Source organism: Dama dama, chromosome 18, assembly GCF_033118175.1.
Source record: "Dama dama isolate Ldn47 chromosome 18, ASM3311817v1, whole genome shotgun sequence".
Lineage (NCBI taxonomy): Eukaryota > Metazoa > Chordata > Mammalia > Artiodactyla > Cervidae > Dama > Dama dama.
In genome coordinates, this window is record NC_083698.1 from 28,941,603 (window position 1) to 28,962,854 (window position 21,252).

General features: G+C 41.7%; 1 protein-coding gene across 5 annotated transcripts in view; it reads right to left on the reverse strand.

The window, feature by feature from the left end:
• Positions 1 to 20,529, reverse strand: part of CDCA7L (cell division cycle associated 7 like) — a 46,170-nt gene extending 25,641 nt beyond the window's left edge. For 4 of the 5 annotated variants that reach the window (XM_061165050.1, XM_061165048.1, XM_061165049.1 and 1 more), the window contains exon 1: positions 20,019 to 20,152. In XM_061165050.1, the coding sequence (XP_061021033.1) occupies positions 20,019 to 20,042 (24 nt within the window). In that variant the 5' untranslated portion in view covers positions 20,043 to 20,152. Of the gene's footprint in view, positions 1 to 20,018; positions 20,153 to 20,260 lie in introns of those variants that run through there. The other variant, XM_061165051.1, reaches the window with a different exon arrangement.
• Between the last annotated feature and the right edge of the window lie 723 nt (positions 20,530 to 21,252).

The following is a 21,252-nucleotide window of genomic DNA, read 5'->3' on the forward strand; positions in this document are numbered from 1 at the left end:
AGGAAGGGAAATTGAATAAACAACCCATGTACCATCACATAAAAAGAATAAAATACCTAGGAAAAAAGTTACTTAAGGAAACAAAAAACCTATACCTTGAAAGCTATAAGATGCTGATGAAAGAAATTGAAGATAACACAGATAGAAAGATATACCATGTCCTTGGATTGGAAGAATCAACATTGTCCAAATGACTATACAACCCAAGGCAATCTACAGACTCAATGCAATATCTAGCAACTTACCAATGGCATTTTTCACAGAACCAGAACAAAAAAAAAGAAATTAAATTTCTATGGAGACACAAAAGACACCAAATAGCCAAAGCAATCTTAAGAAAAACGGAACTCAGGCAATCAGGGTCCCTGACTTCAGGCTATACTACAAAGCTACAGTAATCAAAACAATATGATACTGGTACAGAAAAAGAAATACAAACCAATATAAAAGGATAGAAAATCCAAAGGAAAAAAAAACATACACCAATGGTCAACAAATCTTCAACAAAGTAGGCAAGAATATACAATGGAGAAAAGATAGTCTCTCCAATAAGTGATGCTGGAAAATCTGGACAGCTACATGTAAAAAAAACAGAATATTCTTCAATGTCATACACAAAAATAAACTCAAAATGGATTAAAGACCTGAACATAAGACTGGATATTAAAAATATCTTAGAGGAAAACACAGAATATTCTTTGACATAAACTGCAGCAGTCTCTTTTTGGATCCATTAGAATAATGGAAATAAAAACAGAAATAAATGGGGTCTAATCAATTTTTGCCCAGCAAAGCAAATGATAAAAAAAGGAAAAGACAACCTATGGAATGTGAAAAGTATTTGCAAATGATGGAACCGACAAAGGCTTAAACAAAATATACAAACAACTCTTACAACTCAACAAAAAACAAACAACCCAACTGAAAATGCACAGAAGATCTTTATAGACATTTCCTCAAAGAAGACATACAGATGGTCAGTAGGCACATGAAAAGATGTTCATGACTAATTATTAGGGAAATGTAAATCAAAGCTACAATGAGACACCACCTCAGACCTGTCAGAACAGCCATTATTAAAAAGCCTACAAATAACAAATGCTGGAGAGGGTGTGTAGAAAAGGAAAACCTCCTACACTGTTGGTGGGAATGTAAGCTGATGCAGTCATAATGGAAAACAGTAAAGAGATTCCTCAGAAAAACTAAAAACAGAATTACCATATGACCTAACAATCCCACTCCTGGGCATATACCCAGACAAAACTGCAATTCAAAAAGATACATGTACCCCCATACCTATGTTCACAGCAACACTACTCACAATAGGCAAAACATGAAACCACCGAGATTTCCACTGAAAGATAAATGGATAAAGAAAACATGGCACATATATACAGTGGAATATTACTGAGCCATAAAAAATGAAGTGAGGCCAACGGCAGCAACATGAATGGACATAGAAATTATCATAGTAAATGAAGTTAAGTCAGACAAAGACAAATAATCATATATCATTTGTATGTGGAATCGAAAAAGATATGATACAAATGAACTTATTTATAGAACAGAAACAGAGAATGAACTTAATGGTTATCAGGGGGCAAGGGTGGGGGAGGGGATAGTTTGGGCATTGGGATTGAGATATACACACTACTATATTTAAAAGTGACAACAAAGACCTACTATATAGCACAAGGAACTCTACTCAGTATTCTAGAATAACCTAAATGGGAAAAGAACTTGAAAAACAACAGACACATGTCTATGTATAACTGAATCATTTTGATGTACACCTTAAACTAACACAACATTGTGAATCAACCATAGTCCAATATAAAATAAAAATTTAAGGGAAAGAGAAAAGAAAAAAGAAACATTCACCTTCCGAATGGCAGAAACTTAGGTGGCATTTTATTAACCTGTGCTCCATTCCGTTCACATGGCAATTTTTGGTCCAGACGATGCTTCAGCCTAGTTTCCAATTCCCTTAAACCAGTAAAGCAGACACTGACTGCAACTTTCTGATCAGTCAGGGGGGCTGCCTGAGGGTCCCTGTCTCACCTAACTCACTCCTGGGTGAGGAAAAGCTCCAGCCATTGCTCATGCAAGCTGTAGGGGCCTACAGACCTGCAGATGCCTGGGAATGAGAGTTTATGCATGGAGAAATACAACAGACCATCTAAAGCCCCAAGGAGAAGCTTGGGTAAAACTTCTAGGGAAATTAAGATAGTCAAAAGAAGTTGTGTATGTGGAAGAATTGACAAAGTCACACACAGGTCCAAAAGACACATTCTCAAAAAAGATGTGAGAAAAGCTTAACTAAGTTTTCAAGCTCAGAGCATACCCAGCCAACCAGTGAATGGTTTCCCTGGCATTACAGCCAGTCTTCAAAAACTGGAAAAGAGTGCCAGTTTCTCAAACACCCAATTTTTGGCAAAGAAGAAACATATACTAAGAAACAAAATTCAAAGGAACAAAATAATAGGTAGAAATGGATGTCCCTGACGAAGCAGACTGGAACTCACTAGACAAAGATAACTGCCTTAAAAATACTCAAAGAGCAAAAGGAAAACAGCAAGAACTAGGGTAGAAAAAGAACTAGAAAATGATATATAAGCAACAGGATAATATCAGTAAAGAGAAATTATAAAAAGGAAAAGAAACAAATTCTGGAGAAAATACAATAACTAAATTGAACATTTCCCTAGAGAAATTCAAATTCAGATTGAGAAGGCAAAAGAATCAAGAGACTTGACAAAATAATGGCCAAATAATTCCCAAATTTAATGAAAGGCATGAATTATAGAAATCCCAAGTAGGATAAACCCAAGAGATCCACACTGAGGCACACTTTAATTAAACTGTGGAATGATAAAAGAGAATGTTGAAAGTAGCAAGAGAAAAGCAACTCATAACAACAAGGGACCCTCTGTACTACTACTAGCTGATTTTGCTTCAAAAGTTTTGGAGGGCAGAAGGCAATAGATTAATACATTTGTGCTGAAAGTAAAAAAACTGTCAACCAAGAATTCTGTATCTGGAAAAACTGTCCTTCAAAAATGCGGGAGAAATTAAGACATTACCAAATAAACAAAAGCTGAGGGAGTTCATTACTACTAGACCTGCCCACAAGAAATCCTAAAGAGTCCTTCAAGCTGAAATGAAAGGACTCAGTAACGTAAAGCCATACAAAGTATAAGGTCTTCAGTTAAAGGGAAACACACAAGTGTAAAACTCAGTGTTTTGTAAATTTGGTTTTGAAACTGCACTTTTTATTTTCAATAGTAAGATTAAAAAACCAAATCTGTGTTTGTGGGTACACCATCCATGAAGATGTCGTTTGTGACATCAACAACAAGGAGAGGGGACAGAACGACATAGGAACAGAGCTTCTGTATGCCACTGATGTTAAATTGGTATCAGTCAAAATTAGACTGTCTTAATTTTAGAATATTATATGTAATCCCCATGGTAACCACAGAGAAAATATCTATAGAATACACACAAGAGGAAATGAGAAGTAATCAAAACATGCTACTACAATGAAATCAACAAAACGCAAACACAGGCAATAATTCCAAGAAATGAGGGCCAAAAAAGCTAGAAGACAAAAGAAAACAAAAATAAAACGGTTAAAGTCCTTCCCCAGCAGTAATCACTTTAAATACAAATGACTAAACTTGACAATCAAGAGACAGATTAGCAGAGTGAATTAAATGATAGGACCCAACCATATGCAGTCTACAAGAGACTTATTTCAGATCTAAAAACACAAACGGGTTGAACGTGAAAGAACAGAAAAAGATCTTCAACAGAAGCAGTAACCCAAAGTGAGACTGATACTAATATCAGATAAAGTAGATATTAATTATAAGAGACATAACCCACTGATAAAGGATCAACTCATCAAGAAGATACAATAATTATAAATACGTATGAAACATCTGAGCTTCAATACCTAAGAAGAAAACACTGACAGAATTGAAAAAAAAGCTGTTCTACAATAATAGTTGGAGATCTCAGTACCTTACTTTCAATAATGGATAGAAACACCAGAGAGAAGATCCATAAGGAAAAACAGGAAATGAACATTATAAACCAACTAGAACTAACAGACATATACAGAACAATAGAATATACATCTTCCTCCCAACACAACACCCAATAACAGCAGAATATGCATTTTCCTCAAGAGCAAATGGAAAACGCCCCCAAGACAGACTGTATGTGACACTACATACAAGTGAGTATAAATTTAAAAGATTAAAATCACATAACTATCTTTGTAATAATGATAAAAGAAAACTAGGAATCAGTAACAGAAGGAAAACTGGAAAATTCACAAATAAGTAGAAATTAAACAACACTCTTGAAACAACCAGTGGTCAAGGAAGAAAACACTAGGGAAATTAGAAAATATTTTCAAAGAGGTGAAAGCAAAATATACCAAGACCTATGTGATGCAGAGAAAGCAATACTAAGAAAAAAATATATAGCCATAAACATTTATATTAAAAATGATCTCAAACCAACGAACTAATTTTATATTATTAGGGACTAGAAGAAGTATGGTAACTAAACCCAAAGGTTGCAGAAGGAAGGAAATAAAAATTACAGCAGAGATAAAGAACAGAAAACCAATAGAGAAAAATCAGTAAAACCAAAAACTGGTTCTATGACAATAACAGAACTGACAAACTTTTAGGCAGATTAAGGAAAAGAGACAGAAAATCCAAATTGCTGAAATAAAGCAGAGACATTACTACTAGTTTTGCATAAGTAACAAAGGTAACAAAAACAGTACTATATAATATAATTAGGGCTTCTCTGGTGGCTCAGTGGTAAAGAATCCACCTGCCAATGTAGGAGACATGGTCCAACCCTTGATCCAGAGAGATCCCACATGCTGTGCAGCAACTAAGCCCATGCACCACGGCTACTGAGCCTGTGCTCTCAAGCCCGGGAGCCACAACTACTGAGCGTGTGCTGCAACTGCCAAGCCCCACGCCTCCTAGAGCTTGAGGGCCACAAGAGAAGCCACTGCAATGAGAAGCCCGTGCGCTGCGACCAGAGAGCAGGCCCTGCTCACTGAAACTAGAGAAAAGCCCACACAGCTACCAAGACCCAGCCAAGCGAAAAGAAAATAAGTAATATTTTTTCTAAAAGAGTATTATGATCAATTATATGTCAAAAAATTAGCTAGATCAAATGCGTAAAACACACAACCTTCCAAGACTGATTCCTCAAAAACAAAAAGCCTAAAAAGATTTCTAACTAGTAAGAATTTGAATCAGTAATGAAAAACCTCCCAACAAAGTAAATCTCAGGATCAGAGTTCTATTTAACATTTAAAGAAAAATTAACATCAATCCTTCTCAAATTCTTAAAAAAAAAAAAAAAAAAGTGAAGAGGGGAGAACACTTCTTACCTCATTCTATGAGGCTGGTTATTATTCTGACAGCAAAGCCAGATAAAGCACCTACAAGAAAAGTACAAAGCAATAGCCCTTATGGTGCAAAACTCCTTGAAAAAAAGGCTAGCAAACCAAATTCAGCAGCTCAGATTATACAAGATGACCAAGTGGGATATATTCTACAATACAACATGGTTCAACATATGAAAATCAATCAATGTAATGCAAACACATAATCATCTCAACTGATGCAGAAAAAGCATTTGACAAAATTCAGTATCTTTTCATGGTTTTAAAAAGCTCCACAAAGAATGGAAGGAATCATTACCAACCTAATAAAGGCCATTTATGAAAACCCCACAGCTAATATCATACTGAAAAGACTTAACACTTTCTCCTATGATCAGGAACAAAACAAAAACACCTACCTTCACCACTTCTATTCAACACAGTATTTGAGCAATTATCCAATGAAAATAGGTAGGTAAAAGGCATCCAAATTGGAAAGAAAGCATTAAAACTGTTTGCAGGTGATGTAACTATGTAGAACATCTAAAGACCCCATAGAAACTGTCAGTACTATTTAACAAATTCAAATCAAATCAGTAGCATTGCTATACACTAACAAGGAACAATCTGGAAAAATTCCATTTATCAGAGCATCAAAAAAAAAAAACAACCTTAAGAATTAACTTGGGGAGCCTCGGCCCAACAAAATGGCGGCGGCGGCGGCGGCGCTTTGCGCCCGCGGCTCCTGCGGCGGCGGCGGCGGTGCCGGCCTTTGAGCTGTGGGGGGATCCAGCGCCAGGTCTAGTGACGACTAAGGGTCCAGTGCATTTCTATCCTCACTGCACGCCGGCGAGCGCAGAGTGGCGCCCTACGGTCGCTGAATCCTACAGGGCGTGGAAGCGAAAACATGACTGCTGAGTCCATGAGCGAAAGCAAGTTGAATACATTGGTGCAGAAGCTTCATGACTTTCTGGCACACTCATCAGAGGAATCTGAAGAAACAAGTTCTCCTCCAAGACTTGTGATGAACCAAAGCACAGATAAAGTCAGTGGGTCTGGCAATAACTCTGATATGATGGAAAACAGCAGGGAAGAGGGAGCTAGCTCTGCAGAAAAATCCAAATCGTCAGGATCATCACGATCAAAGAGGAAACCTTCAATTGTAACAAAGTATGTAGAATCTGATGATGAAAAACCTTTGGATGAAACTGTAAATGAAGATGCTTCTAATGAAAATTCAGAAAATGATATTACTATGCAAAGCTTGCCAAAAGATGGGCTTCATGGGATTGTGAGCTGTACAGCTTGTGGACAACAGGTCAATCATTTTCAAAAAGATTCCATTTATAGACATCCTTCACTGCAAGTACTTATTTGTAAGAATTGCCAAGAAGATGCTTTTAGAAGAAATTAAAGCCAATCTTTCCTCCGATGAGGATGGATCTTCAGATGAGTCAGAAGAAGGGAAGAAAAGAACTGGAAAACACAATGAAGAAAACCTTGGAGATGAGGTGAGTAGTGAAGATTCTGAAGATTCTGATTTTCAGGAATCTGGAGTTAGTGAAGAAGTTAGTGAATCTGAAGATGAACAACGGCCCAGAACAAGGTCTGCCAAGAAAGCAGAGTTGGAAGAAAATCAGAGAAGTTACAAACAGAAGAAGAAAAGGCGACGCATTAAGGTTCAAGAAGACTCATCCAGTGAAAACAAGAGCAATTCTGAAGAAGATAAAGAAGAAGATGAAGAAGATGATGAAGAAGAAGATGAAAATGATGATTCCAAGTCTCCTGGAAAAGGCAGAAAGAAAATTTGGAAGATTCTTAAAGATGATAAGCTAAGAACAGAAACACAAAATGCTCTTAAGGAAGAAGAAGAGAGGCGAAAACGTATTGCTGAGCGAGAGCGAGAGCGAGAGAAATTGAGAGAGGTAAACCACTTTTTATTTATAATTTCTTTTTAATGTGTGACTTTCATAGGTTCATAGATTATAGTTCAGTCATCGAAGGAAAGGATGTTGTAATCAACCAGAGATTTTTTGTAAGTTACTTTATCCTATTGGCAGTATTTGATGCAACTTAAAAATTTTCATTAGGTACTATTAATAGAATTAGTTACATGGAAAGGATTTAGATTCTTGAATGATCACCAAAGTGATTGTATTTTATTTGAGGTAGAAAAACATTAAAAATTATTCCTTAAATCCATAAACGATTTCAATGTTTTGAATAAACTTTTCATTATGAAAAAAAAAAAAAAAAGAATTAACTTGGGCCATGAAGCTAAAGACTTACACACTGAAAACTACAAAAGACCACTGAGTGAAATTAATGAAGACATAAATAAATGGAAAGACATCACATGCTCATAGATTGGAAGACTTAATGTTGTTGAGATGACAACACTACCCAAAGCTATCAGTATACCCAATGAATTTTCATCAGAATCACGCTAACACTTTTTTCAAAAACAAAAAAGCCCTCCTATGTGGGATCTCAAGAGGCCCTGAAAAATCAAAACAATCTTGAAAATGAAGAACCTCACTGGAGTATTCACACTTAACTGATTTCAATACTTAATACAAAACTACACTAATCCAAACAGTATAGTCCCAGCACAAAGATGGATTTTTAGATCAGCGCAATAGAACACAGCACCCCAAAATAAACCCTTGACTAGATGGTCAAATGACTTTTGACAAGGATCCTAAGACTGTTCAATGGGGAAAGGACAGTGGTCAACCAATGATGCTGGAAAAACTGGATTTCCACATGCAGAGAATGAAGCTGAATCCTATCTTACATGATCTACAAAAAACTAGAAATGCAAAGAATCTAAATGTTAGAGCTAAAACTACAAAAACTCTTTCCTTCTTGGAAGAAAACATAGATGGAAAAATTTATGACATGGATATGACACCAAATGCACAGACAATAATAGGAAAAGAATACAGATACATTGGACTTCATTAAAATTAAAAAATTTTCTGCACTAAAGGATACTACCAAGAGAATGAAAAATACAACTAGAGAATGGGAGAAAATATTTGCAAATCATGTATCTGATACAGGGTTAACATCCAGAAAATACAAAGAACTCCTACAGTGCAACCAAACACCAATTTAAGTATTAGCAAAAGGCTTAGACAGATATTTCTCCAAATATATGCAGATGGCCAATAAGCAACTGAAAAGATGCTCAACATCATGAATTATTAGGGGAAATGCAAATCAAGACCACAGTGAGATATTAAAAGTCACACCCATTAGGATGGCTATTATCAAAAAAATAGAAAATAAGTGTTTCTGAGTAAGTGGAGAAATTGGAACATTTGAGTACTGTTAGTGGTTATGAAAAAGTGTGCAGCCAGTGTGGCAAACAATATGATAGTTACCCAAAAAATAAACACATAATTACCATACAATCCAGTAATTCCACTTTTAGGTATATGTTTGTAAGTATTAAAAGCAGGGATTCAAACTGATATTTTACACCAATGTTTATAGCAGTATTATTAAAGATGGCCAAAAGGTAGGAACAGCCCAAATGTCCATACACGAATGAATGAATAATATATAAAATGTAAAAAATATATATATATATAAAATGTAGCATATGCATACAATGGGTTATTATTCAGACTGTAAGAAGATATATCTTTGAATCTTGAAAATACACTAAATGAAATACATCAGACATGCAAGGACAAATACTATATGTTTCCAGTGAAATTCACAGAAACAGTGTTTCTGGGTGATTCCTATGGACTGGGGGGAAGGAGAAGGAACAGAGAGAATTGTTTAAAGGATACAGTTTCAGTTCAGGATGATGAAGAGGTTCTGGGTATGAACAGTGGTAATGGTTACACAACAACTTGACTGAACCAGATGCCACTGAGTTATACATTTGAAAATGGTTAACATAGTAAAATTTATGTTATGCATATTCTGCCATCATAAAAAAAAAGGCAGAAGAAAAAAAAATCAATGCTATTTTTAAAAGAGAAAATCTAAGTGGGAGGAAATTAACAGATGTGTCTGTATCTAGGGTTTAGAATAGCTGTTCAGAAGAGTAGCCTATGAACCAAACAAAGTTTTGGCAGATGTCCTGGGAGGGAAGCGAGCCAAATCACTTGGGAAGTTCTGGGTAATTTCCTTTTCCAAAGGGTCAGCAGACAGGAAGTGTGAAGCCAATGTTAAGATTTCTCTGTACTCTAAAAGACTGATTGTCAAATCAAACTAGTCTGCTCTCAGTGTTTTTCAACAAGCTGCTATTGACATTTTGGTGGCTTCTCCCTACGGGACACTTCTGCCCTGCCTGACACAGGGCACTGACATCCCCGAAGCCCTGACAACAGGCGCATTCCCCTCCTTGTGACTTCTATCACCACCGTGACACCAGTTCACCCAGGTGAGAGCCACAGAATCCGCACTGAAACACACATGCCTTTGCGTGTCTGTCAGGACAGGACAGATTACTGAGCAGCAGCAGACAACTCCACGTCTGAACGCTCTAAAGCAAGAAAGCCTTCTTTCCTGTCCACAGAACATGCTGGTCCTGGGCTGGCCAGGTGGGCCAGCTGCACGCCGTCCTCACACAGGACCCAGGCGGACAGTCTCCACCGTCAGGAACACGGGCAGAGGCAGCATGACAAGGTAGACGATGCGCTGGCTTTAGAGGATGTCACCTGACTTCTGCTCACATTTCATTGGCCAGAGCACATCTAAGTCTTGCCTGTTTCAGGGGCCAGGAAAATGCATTCCTCCCGTTTACCAAAAGAACAAGAACATTTGCACAGAGCTCTGATGGCTCCCAAACTGTGACCGGAAAGCATTCCGTGAAGCAGAAGACGCTGTGTCAGTGTTCGTTATTAAAAGTGATCACAGAGTGTAATTGTACGAACGTGTGCTCAAGGACCCCATGAGCAGTAAGTCACAGGGGGAGGGTGACGTGGACGATCCACAGTCAGTGTCAATGTGGTGCAGTAAATGCAAACAGGGAGGTCAGCCCGGGAGGGCACCTGACCCAGTCACGACGTGATGAACCGAAGAATTCTAGGGGCCACGAGGTCGGCCACGTCCACACAGATGTGGGATGAAGTCAGCCTAGAGGATGTGCAGGAAATTCACTGGTGGACGCGGGAGTCTGGAGAACATGGGGCAGGGGTACACCGTCTTTTGGTAAGCCGCTGTCCCTGTGCTCAACGCAGACAAGCACTGGACAGATCTGCACACTCCTGAGGGGCCAGGAGACAGGCTCTTCACCCCACAGCCCAGCCCTGGAAACCTTTATAGAGGGATCCTCTTGACACACTTCTGCCCTGCTAGGGGAAAGCACACTGAACAATCCCTGGGATGCCGGCCCGTGCAGGCTGCTGATACCACTTGGCTCCTGGCTTTGTGCCACGGTGAATGTACACACTCCCTAGGAGTGCGTCCTTTCTCAGCTCCCAATTACAGCTGGGGAAGAGGATCACTTAGTACAACAAAGATCACAAGGACAACTAGATGCTCTTTTCAGTGAACTTTTGAAGCTATCAGTGTGGGAAAAGAGAACAAGGCAGTTTTTTTTTTTTTTTTAGTCAGGTAAAGAAAACCTTCTGCAAGAGGTCATGTGCATGTACGAGAAAGGCTGGATGAGGCCCCACTGGCTTCAACTATTTTAATAAAAAGCTCCCCAAATAAATCGGTGTGTGTGCATGCTCAGTATGACTCTTTGCGACCCCATGAACTGTAGCCTGTTACGTTCCTCTGTCCATGGGATTCTCCAGGCAAGAATACGGAATGGGTTGCCATGCCCTCCTGCAGGGGATCTTCCCAACCCAGGGAATGAACCCCTGCGTTGTCGGGCGGATTCATTACCACTGCCCCACCTGGGAAGCCCCCCGCTCCCCCAACTGGGACCAACTGTTAGTAAAAAAAAAAAAAAAACAAACAAGAATAAACATGATTTTTAACAGTTTAGTATTGGCACAAAAACAGAAATATGGATCAATGGAAGAAAACAGAGAGCCCAGAAATAAATCCACACACCTATGGCCAATTAATCTTCAGCAAAGGAAGCAAGAATATACAATGGAGGAAAGAGTCTTCAGGAAGTGGTACTGGGAAAGCTGGACAGCCACATGTAAACCAGTGAAATTAGAACACAACATCATACCATAACTCAACATGGCTTAAAGACTTAAATATAAGGCGTAGGACCATACAACTCCCAGAAGAGAAAACAGGCAAAACATTCTCTGACATTAATCACAGCGATGCTTTCTCAGGTCAGTTTCCCAAACAACAGAAATGAAAGTTAAAATAAACAAACGGGACCTAATCGAACTTAAAAGCTTTTGCGCAGCATATAAGCCATAAACAAAATGAAAAGAGAACTTACAAAACAGGAGAAAATATTTGCAAACGATGTTACCATCAAATGTTTAATTCCCAAAATATACAACCAACCCACATTGCTCAATAAAAAATAAAAAAAAATCAAAAAATGGGCAGCAGACCTAAGTAGACATTTCTCCAAAGAAGGGCATACAGATGGCCAACAGGCACATGAAAACATGCTCAACATGGCAAATTATTAGAGAAATGTGAATCAAAACTATACAATGAGGTTGTCACCTCACACTAGTTAGAATAGACAGCTTTAAAAGTCTACAAATAATAAATGCTGGAGAAAGTGTAGAGAATAAGGAATCCCCCATACACTGTGGGTGGAAATGCAAATTGGTACAGACATTTAGAAAACAGTATGGAAGTTCCTCAAAAAACTAAAATTAGAGTTGCCATATGATCCAGCAATCCCACTCCTGGCCATGTATCAGGAAAAGATGAAAATGCTAATTAAAAAAAAAAAAACAGAACACTGCACCCCAATGTTCACAGAGCACTATTTACAACAGCCAAGACATGGAAGCAACCTAAATGTCCACTGACGCATGAATGCATAAAGAAGATGCGTTGTGTGTATACACACACACAGATATTATCCATGAATAATAACAAAACAATGCCATTTGCAGCAACATGGATAGACCTTGAGACTATCATGTTAAGTGACGTAAGTTAGAAAAATAAAGACAAATACCATATGATATCATTTATATGTGAAATCTAAAATATGATATAGACAAACTTATTCACAAAACAGAAACAGACTCACAGACATAGACAACAAACTTACGGTTACCAAAGGGGAAAGGAGGTGGGGGAGGGATAAATCAAGAGTTTGGGATTTGCAAATATTGCATTTATATATATATAATAGAATTTATATAAAATAAACAAGGTCCTACTGTACAACACAGGGGACTACATTCAACATCCTATAATAAACCATAATGGAAAAGGATATGAAAAAGAATATACATATGTATAACTAAATCACTTTGCTACAGCAAAGAAGGGCTTCCCACATAGCTCAGTTGGCAAAGAATCTGCCTGCAAGGAGACCCGGGTTTGATTCCTGGGTTGGGAAGATCCCCTGGAGAAGGAAATGACAACCCACTCCAGCATTCCTGCCTGGAGAATCCCATGGACAGAGGAGCCTGGGAGGCTATAGTCCATGGGGTCGCAAAGAGTCAGACACAACTAGGCGACTAAACCACCACCACCAGAGCAAAGAAGAACTAACACAACACTGTAAATCAACTATACTTCAATAAAAAATAAAAATTAAAAAATAAATGATTTTTCAATGCACTTTTATTTTTAACTTTCTATTCTAAACCAATGTTACTGGAGAACAAAATAAAGGGCACTAGGCATTTTGCATTAAAAAAATATTCTTCGAGAATTCAGTATCAATGATAACCACACACCCCCCAACCGCCTTCAGAGTCATGGAGTTTTAAGTAAAAGGATGGAGCAGGTTGGGGGAGTGGACAGGTAGATATATATTTCAGGGCTTATTAAATGTCCAAGTTCTAAATTTTATACTTGGCAGTTCCATGCTGCTTAAGCTGGGGAGCTCAGTGACAGCCAGAGGGCTTTCAGGACCACAGGAGGAAAAGGGGAGAGGAAGTTTTTTTCCCAGAAGAGTAATTTAAAATATCATTCTTGATACAAACAAATAAAATCGTATCATGCAATAGGCATGACTTTTAAAGACGAAACAAGATTAATGGGAACATCTCCTGCACAGGCAGAGTGAGACCGCACACCTCCAGGCCGCTGTGGCAGGCGCGAACTGGCCTCCACCATGAATTAGTCCAACAAAAATTTCCAGAAGCTCTGCTCCAGCCTGTCGTAACTCATGCCTGCACTCACTATACAATGACAATCCTAAACCATCTTTCTTTAAAAACTCAACAAATATTTAACAGCTGTGATATGCCAGGGGCTTCCCAGGAGGCACCAGTGTTAAAGAATCCATCTGCCAATGAAGGAGACACAGGTTTGATCCCTAGGTCAGGAAGATCCTCTGGAGTGGGAAATGGCAACCTGCTACAATATTCTTGCCTGGAAAATTCCATGGACAGAAGAGGCTAGCAGGCTGCAGTCCATGGGGCCCTAAAGAGTCAGACGTGACTGAGCACGCATGATATGCCAGGCCCTTCACTCACTGGGATAATTATCACCTTGGCTTGCCACATGATTTGGGGTGATCAGCCATCACCCTGAGGTAAATCCTGGGCTCTCCAAGCAGAGGGGGTGTCTACCAGCAGGCAGCTGAGGGAGGGCCAGGTCTTGTGCCAAAAAGACTCAAAGGCATTTGCCAGGTACATAGGATCCTCAGAAGCAGAGCTTTAAATATGGCGGGCTGCCCACAAGCAGGAGAAGGCAATGGCACCCCACTCCAGTACTCTTGCCTGGAAAATCCCATGGACGGAGGAGCCCGGTAGGCTGCGGTCCATGGGGTCGCTAAGAGGCAGACACGACTGAGTGACTTCACTTTCACTTTTCACTTTCCTGCATTGGAGAAGGAAATGGCAACCCACTCCAGTGTTCCTGCCTGGAGAATCCCAGGGACGGGGGAGCCTGGTGGACTGAGGTCTGTGGGGTCACAAGGAGTCGGACACAACTGAAGTGACTTAGCAGCAGCAGCCCACAAGCAGTGCTGTTGCTATGCAGGGTTTGGGGGAACAGGAGAGGGGGTCCCATGGACTACACCCTGCCCTCAGGATACCAGTTCAACTGGCAGGACAAGCTGGGAAAGCTGTCACCACACACCTGGCAGCCCATGTTATGCTGTTTTATGAGCAACACGCAACCAGAAAATGTCTAGATCTTAAGCATACAGCATGGTGACATTTTACAAACTGCATCCATCTATTATAACCAGCACATCAAGAAATACCTTTGTTTTCTGAACTCTCAGAAAGAGCTTTATAATGAGTGAACCTACTGTTTGATCTCTCGACATCCACAACATCAAGGAAAACACATTTTCGGGAATGCCACCTAGAAGACAATTTACAGCCAAAATAAAGCAAGAGCAAAGAAGGCTTAGCTTGGGGGCTCTAAGTTCAGGATGAAAACAGTCATTATTCCAGGCCAGTTATCATGAGCCCTGATTCTAACTTGAGCACAAAGTGCCTTCTGTCAGCTAACACAACGAACGGAGAAATGCCTTAGGAAGACAGTATGTTTCAGGTGCTCATCTACTGACAATCAGGCATGTCCCATCAAATAGTAAGTACATGATAAGGAAACAGCAATTAAGAACAGCGTTTTCTTCAACACAGGGCATATAGTATGCACCACCCAAGACGGTCATTGCAAAGTTTCTTAAATGTATTTGTTAATAAATAAAAAATGTTCAACAGAAAATACATAAAACACTCATCTGAATGAAAATGAAAACTGTAAAGACCTCCAAGCTACTCTGAAAAATAGTATGGACAGTGCTAAAGAAAGCAGGATTCAAACAGCAATCATACTATAAAATTCAACAGCATACTATGGAAGTTAAGCAAAAATGGTGACTGGACACAGGCAAACAGGGAATGAAAAATAACTAGAAAATGATACCCAGAGAGCAGCGAGGTAGAGCAATAGTTTAGTTTTTCTCCCTTTCAGCTTCTGTGAACAGGGTGTTATTTGTACAACACAAAATTCATCTAAAAGTCAATCTTATGTAAAAACTTTGTGGATCTTCTTCACATTCCCAAACTGACTTTTACAGCCAGCACCCAAGAAATCCTGCTCAAAGCATAACTTGTCCAGTTCCATAAAAAGAACTAGATGAGCTTCGGCTAACACCCCAGCTCTTCTCTTTAAAGGGAGGGACAAAGGTATAAGAAAGTCCCAGACCGCTGATACCTCCTTCTATTTACACAGTTTAAACCTGGTGTGTCCTTGATCATGTCTAGCAGCAAGAGTTAGGCCCCGGCTCTGGAGACAGAGTTCTGATTCAGCTCCTTTCACACTAGGCTACTCCAAGGAAATCAGTCTATCAGCCTTATCTTTAAAATGCAGATAATGCAACCTACTTCACATCACCACAGTGAGGAGGAAATCTGTTAATGCTAACTACAGCAGGGCTTTCCTTGGAGGGCGGGGATAAAGATGACTCTCTTAAGGCCTTCTACCCCCAAAACTGAAGGCCGCCTAGGTCCGTCTCCCAGCTCAGAGTAACAGCCAGCTGAACTCTGTCAAAGGCAGAAGAGCCAAGCAGCTCCAGAGTGATCGCTGCCTGGGTCTTGGGGAAAGAACAGTGTTTTAGGAGTCTCTTGTTTCTTTCACAATAACTGACGTAATGCTTAGCACCCAGTAGCCACTAAAAGAACTAAACCAGTCAGGAGGACTTCTCTCATCAGCTGATGATTATGAAGGCAGGAAACCATCAACTACTTGAACCAAAACTCTGGCCTCTTTCACAGTGGGACTTCACAACCTACTTTTTTGCACTATACCCAGGGCATTTACCATGACATAAGAAAATTATCCTGGCATGTTAACTTCAGCTATATGCCAACTATGCCTCTGAATGGTCCTATTTAAAAACTCCTACAGACCACTGCTTTTCAAAAAGAAAAATAATGATCCCACAAATATTTTATCTCTATTCCTCCCCAGGGCTTCCCTGGTGGCTCAGATGGTAAAGAATCCGCCTGCAACGTGGGAGACCTGGGTTCAATCTCTGGGCAGCGAAGATCCCCTGAAGGAGGGCATAGTAACCCATTCCAGCATTCCTGCCAGGAGAATCCCCATGGACAGAGGTGCCTGGCAGGCTACATTCCATGGGGTTGCAAAGAGTCGGACACAACTGAACGATTAAGCACAGCACATTCTTCCCCAAGCAGCCTGTATCGATTCCATTTTGATGCATAAAGCTAAGTCCTTTACAAATCAAAACTGTATCTTGGAGGTAAAAATTCTGTACTGTGGTTCAGAGAGTACTAAGAGAACGCTTAAGGGCAATTTAAAATTATCATGCCTACACTACTCCATCTGAATGGCTTTACATTACTGCACTGTTCCTAAACTGTTTTAAATCATGTAAGCATCTTACGATTCTCTGTCCCCATACACCTGATCAGACAGAAAATGCTGTGCTGAGGTTTCGCCTGACCACTGAGAATTCAGCTCTTTTATGGGTGGGAGGTCAGCAGTACATCAAAAGGAAGAACAAATGGCTTTAAAAAAAAAAAAAAAGTGGCCTTTTAAACACGGGATTATTAAAATGACAAATCATTGTGCAGGCCTTCTAAGATGTCATAAATGACTGCCCTCTGTGACCAGCTTCTGGGACTCTGGGCACATGTTTTAAGTCAGAGGATCAGATGAGTACACTTTGTGGCTGTGAGATCACCATCAGAAAAATTCCTGTGGGGAGGGAGGTGGGAGGGGACACATACGTCTATGGCCGATTCATACTGATGTATGGCAAAAACCATTATGATTTTGTAATTATCCTCCTTAAAATGAGTCCATAAATTTTTTAAAAAAAGATAAATTCCTTTCCTCATCCAGACAGCATGCTCATGCAATACATGAGAACATTTAGAATTATTTCCTTCTCTAAGGATCCCACAGGCACCCCAGTGCTAGAAGAGAGTAAAAAGATCACACCAACATTCAGGACCTCCCAGTCAGTCAGTTCAGTCACTCAATCATGTCCGACTCTTTGCGACCCCATGGACTGCAGCACGCCAGGCTTCCCTGTCCATCACCAACTCCCACAGTCTTCTCAAACTCATGTCCATCACGTCGGTGATGCCATCCAACCATCTCCTCCTCTGTCGTCCCCTTCTCCTCCTGCCTTCAATCTTTCCCAGCATCAGGGTCTTTTCCAATGAGTCAGTTCTTCGACTCCCAGGCTCTCTGCAAGAAAGCCGAGGCAGGCCCACCCTCCAGCTCCTGCCAGCTTCTCTGCTGAGCGCTCAGTAATGATTCCCTAGTCTTTATTGGGCATCATTCCTGTCACTCAATACAAAAGCACAAAGGCACAGTGGTCAGCCCAACAAGCACTAGAGCCCATGGGAGGTGTGATCACTGTCACAGGACATCAAATCTGACATACTGGTGAAGCTGCAGAAAAGCAGAGGCTAGGAAGGAGTCCACAGAGTTTAAACACATGTCTTGTCTCCGCCCTGCCCACCTCCCTTCACTCAGAACGCCGGCCTAAGCTGCTTTACTGAAGCCCCTTGAGCTCTGCACTTTGCAAGGGAGGGAAACTCTATCTGCTGCATGCGTGGGATTAAAACCCACTGCACACTGGGCGGAGCCTCCCTTCAGTGTGTGTTGGAGTGCTCCCCTTGCTCCTCTGTGCACAAGGTGGGGATACAGGGAAGAGCCACATTAATCAACACCTGAAATGTCCACTAAGTGCTTTTATTCGCAGTCACCTTGCCACCTGGTAGAATCATTCTCCACTCATTTAAAGACACTATAATATGCTCACCCTTAAACTATGATAAACATTTCCACCGAAAAATATCCTAACAAATCTTAATTTCCACTGCCAATTAGGAGGGCTTCTGAGATGGAGGGGAAAAAAAAAAAAACAAAACAAAAAACCTGATCATCTTACAAAAAGTAACTTGCCCTAATGGGTGCATAACAGCTCTGATATAATTGATGGCTTACCTCCACCTGTACACATGGTTAAATAGTATTAACACTATGGAAAATTAGCCTCATTATTTGACAGTAAAGTGTTCATTTCCAAGTACACATCCTGGGACATTTAAAATTTCCTAAGCAGGAATTGTTATGTTGTACCACCAGAACAACAGGTCTCAGGAAGGATACACCATCAAGATACATTTTCTGATGAAAGTCACAAGGGGTTGGAAGCTCCTTCCAGAAGGGCTTCAATACTGGAGAAACCCAAACCTCCTAGAGGCCTACGATACTAATTGTATGGTGAGAGCCAGTGGTTAACAGAAAAACAGTAACGAAGCCTGTCCCCCCTCTTCTTGAGTTAGTTTTCCTTGTTTTTAATACCTCCCTTCATTGAAGAAGTTTAAAAATACTCCTCAAAAACATTCACAACAGTAGATTTTTCTCAAGTGTCCACTTTCAGGAAGCCCTTCAGAAATCATCAAATGGCCAAAGTGACCATCGGTGGCGCGATTGTGCGGCCAGACCCAGACAGGTGGCAGCGTCAGGGGCTCAGGTAACGCCTTCCCCTTCAGGTCTGCCAATTCCTGGGGAGGCCCAGTCCCCAGGTGGAGAAAGGAGGTGAACGCCAGCCAAAGGTACGGAGGAAGCAGCGAGAGAGGTGTTGACTGACGCAAGAAAAACCCCAAGCCTCACACAAAGCATCTTTCGGGATCTCAGGAGCTGCTTCCTTCCCTTTCTAAAACGTTTATTTTTCGCACATTGGAAAAAGTTTTTGCTGCTTACCTCTTAATAAAATCTGTGTATTCGTTACTAGAAAGTAGAGAGAAGCTCTTTTTACAAAGTCAAAAAGAAAACTGAAGGGAAGGCTATTTTCCCACCACCCGCTGTAACACTTGGAACCTTGATAATGAAAATTTTAAGAAAGACCTAGTTAAAACTACAACGGGTAACTAGGGTGATGTTGTATATATGATTTGGATCTTGGGGCTCTTTGTTTTTGAACCTGGACTAATGACGGTGCCAGTTCCCCCAAACAGTTACAAGTTCCTTGAAAACAATTACAAAGGTTCTAGAACAAATACAAAAGCCATTCCTTATAAACTCCAAGTTATAACTTAACTATCCAAGTTGAACTGCCTAATCCTCGAAGACTTTTTTTGTTTTGTTTTAGAAAATTACACTTAAACGTAACTCAACTCCGTACCAATCCCAGAGAGTGGGGTGCGCGCACCGAAAAAACTTCCCCCTCCCAGCCCCATGAGCACTGCAAACGCAGTCGCTGAGTCCCTGCGGCCTCGCCGCCGGCACTGCCCTCCAGTGCGTCCCACTCCAGGGGCTCCTGGCCGCAGCAGCACGGCCTGCGAGCCCGGAGGTCCCCGCCGAGACGGCGGTGAGCGCCCGCGTGGGGCGCACCCGGCCTCTCCGCGCCGGAAAACAGCCGTCACCCACCGCACACACCTGCGGGGCACGCCCGCTCTGCAACCAGGCAGCCGAGGGCCACGTTTCCAGCCCAAGGCGGGGCGCAGAGCCAGGCGCAAAGAGAAGGCAGACGTGGGCGCGTCCGGGCTGCGGCGGGCGGCCAGACCCTCACCTGTGAGCGAGTCGCCAACGCCATCCTTCCCCACGGGACTCCGGCCTCCTCCCAGCACGCGGCCACGGGAGCCTGGCTCTCCAGGGGCCCGGCGCACGGAGAACGCCCGCGGCCGCGCTGCACGCTCGCCCCGCCCGGAGCTCCGGCGGGCCGGGGGAGGGGCGCACTCGGCGCCCGGGACAGGGGGAGCGCCCCGCGCAGCTCACTCGCCCCGCCGCGCCCGCCCGCGAGCTTCCGCTTACACAACCCAAACTTCGCGACCGATGGATTTCGCTTCTCAGGCGGCGCAAGAAGGGCTGCAGCCGGGTACCGCCCGAGGTCGCTGCCAATCTGGGGGCTCCGGGCTCCCCCCTGCAGCGGAGGGAGGGAGTGGAGCGGTCCGGCCGGGTTTCGCGCGGGAGAAATGAGAGGGGGCAGTCCCGGCGCAGCCTCCAGCTGGCACGCCCGACTGCGGCGCCCGCCAGATCTTTGCAGGGTTTATTCCAGGTAGTGCCCTGGAGCGCAGAGCCTCTGAAGCAACGAGAGTCTCAGAGCAGGGAAAGCATTTTAGGGCTGCCTCAGAACTTGTTTTGTTTCGTAGTTGTAAAGGGGCGGGGTTCCGACGCCTCTCAAAACATTTGCTTCAGGGCTCACTTTGCAAAACTGGTAACCCAGGCCCCCAGGGTCGAGAACTGCAAACCTCCCCTGGAACTTCAGACGGCCTGTTCTATACCATTGTACTTGTAGGCCTTGCAGCCCCACTAGACAGTTTTACAGGTGAGGAAGACTGACAGATATTGGCTGAGCAATTACTACTGTATGTCAGGCGCTGTGTTCACAAGCTGGGACAGAAAACAGGCCCCTGCTCTGTTGGAGTTTACAGGCAGGGAGCCAGCCACGGACATGATATAAATGTAGTAATGATGTAATTATAATTTGATTAATAATAATGAATTCAATTTAGTTATTATTAACCTTTACTTAATGGTGATAATTTAAGTAATAGTGATGCAAATAAATGTAAATGTGGAGTTACAATAGATGCCAGAAGGGAAAGGTAAGTGGTTCTATGGTGGTGTAAAATAGGGAGACTTAATTTAGCTAAGGTCAGGGAAGACTAGAGTTGAAGTATGAAGAGTGAAGAATTAAACTGGTAGATGTTTTGGAAGCCTTGAAATAGGTATGAGGGAAGGTGGTAGATAAATTGTCCTGAAGTCATAGCAGGTTTTGCTACAAGCTTCTCTAAATAGTTGGC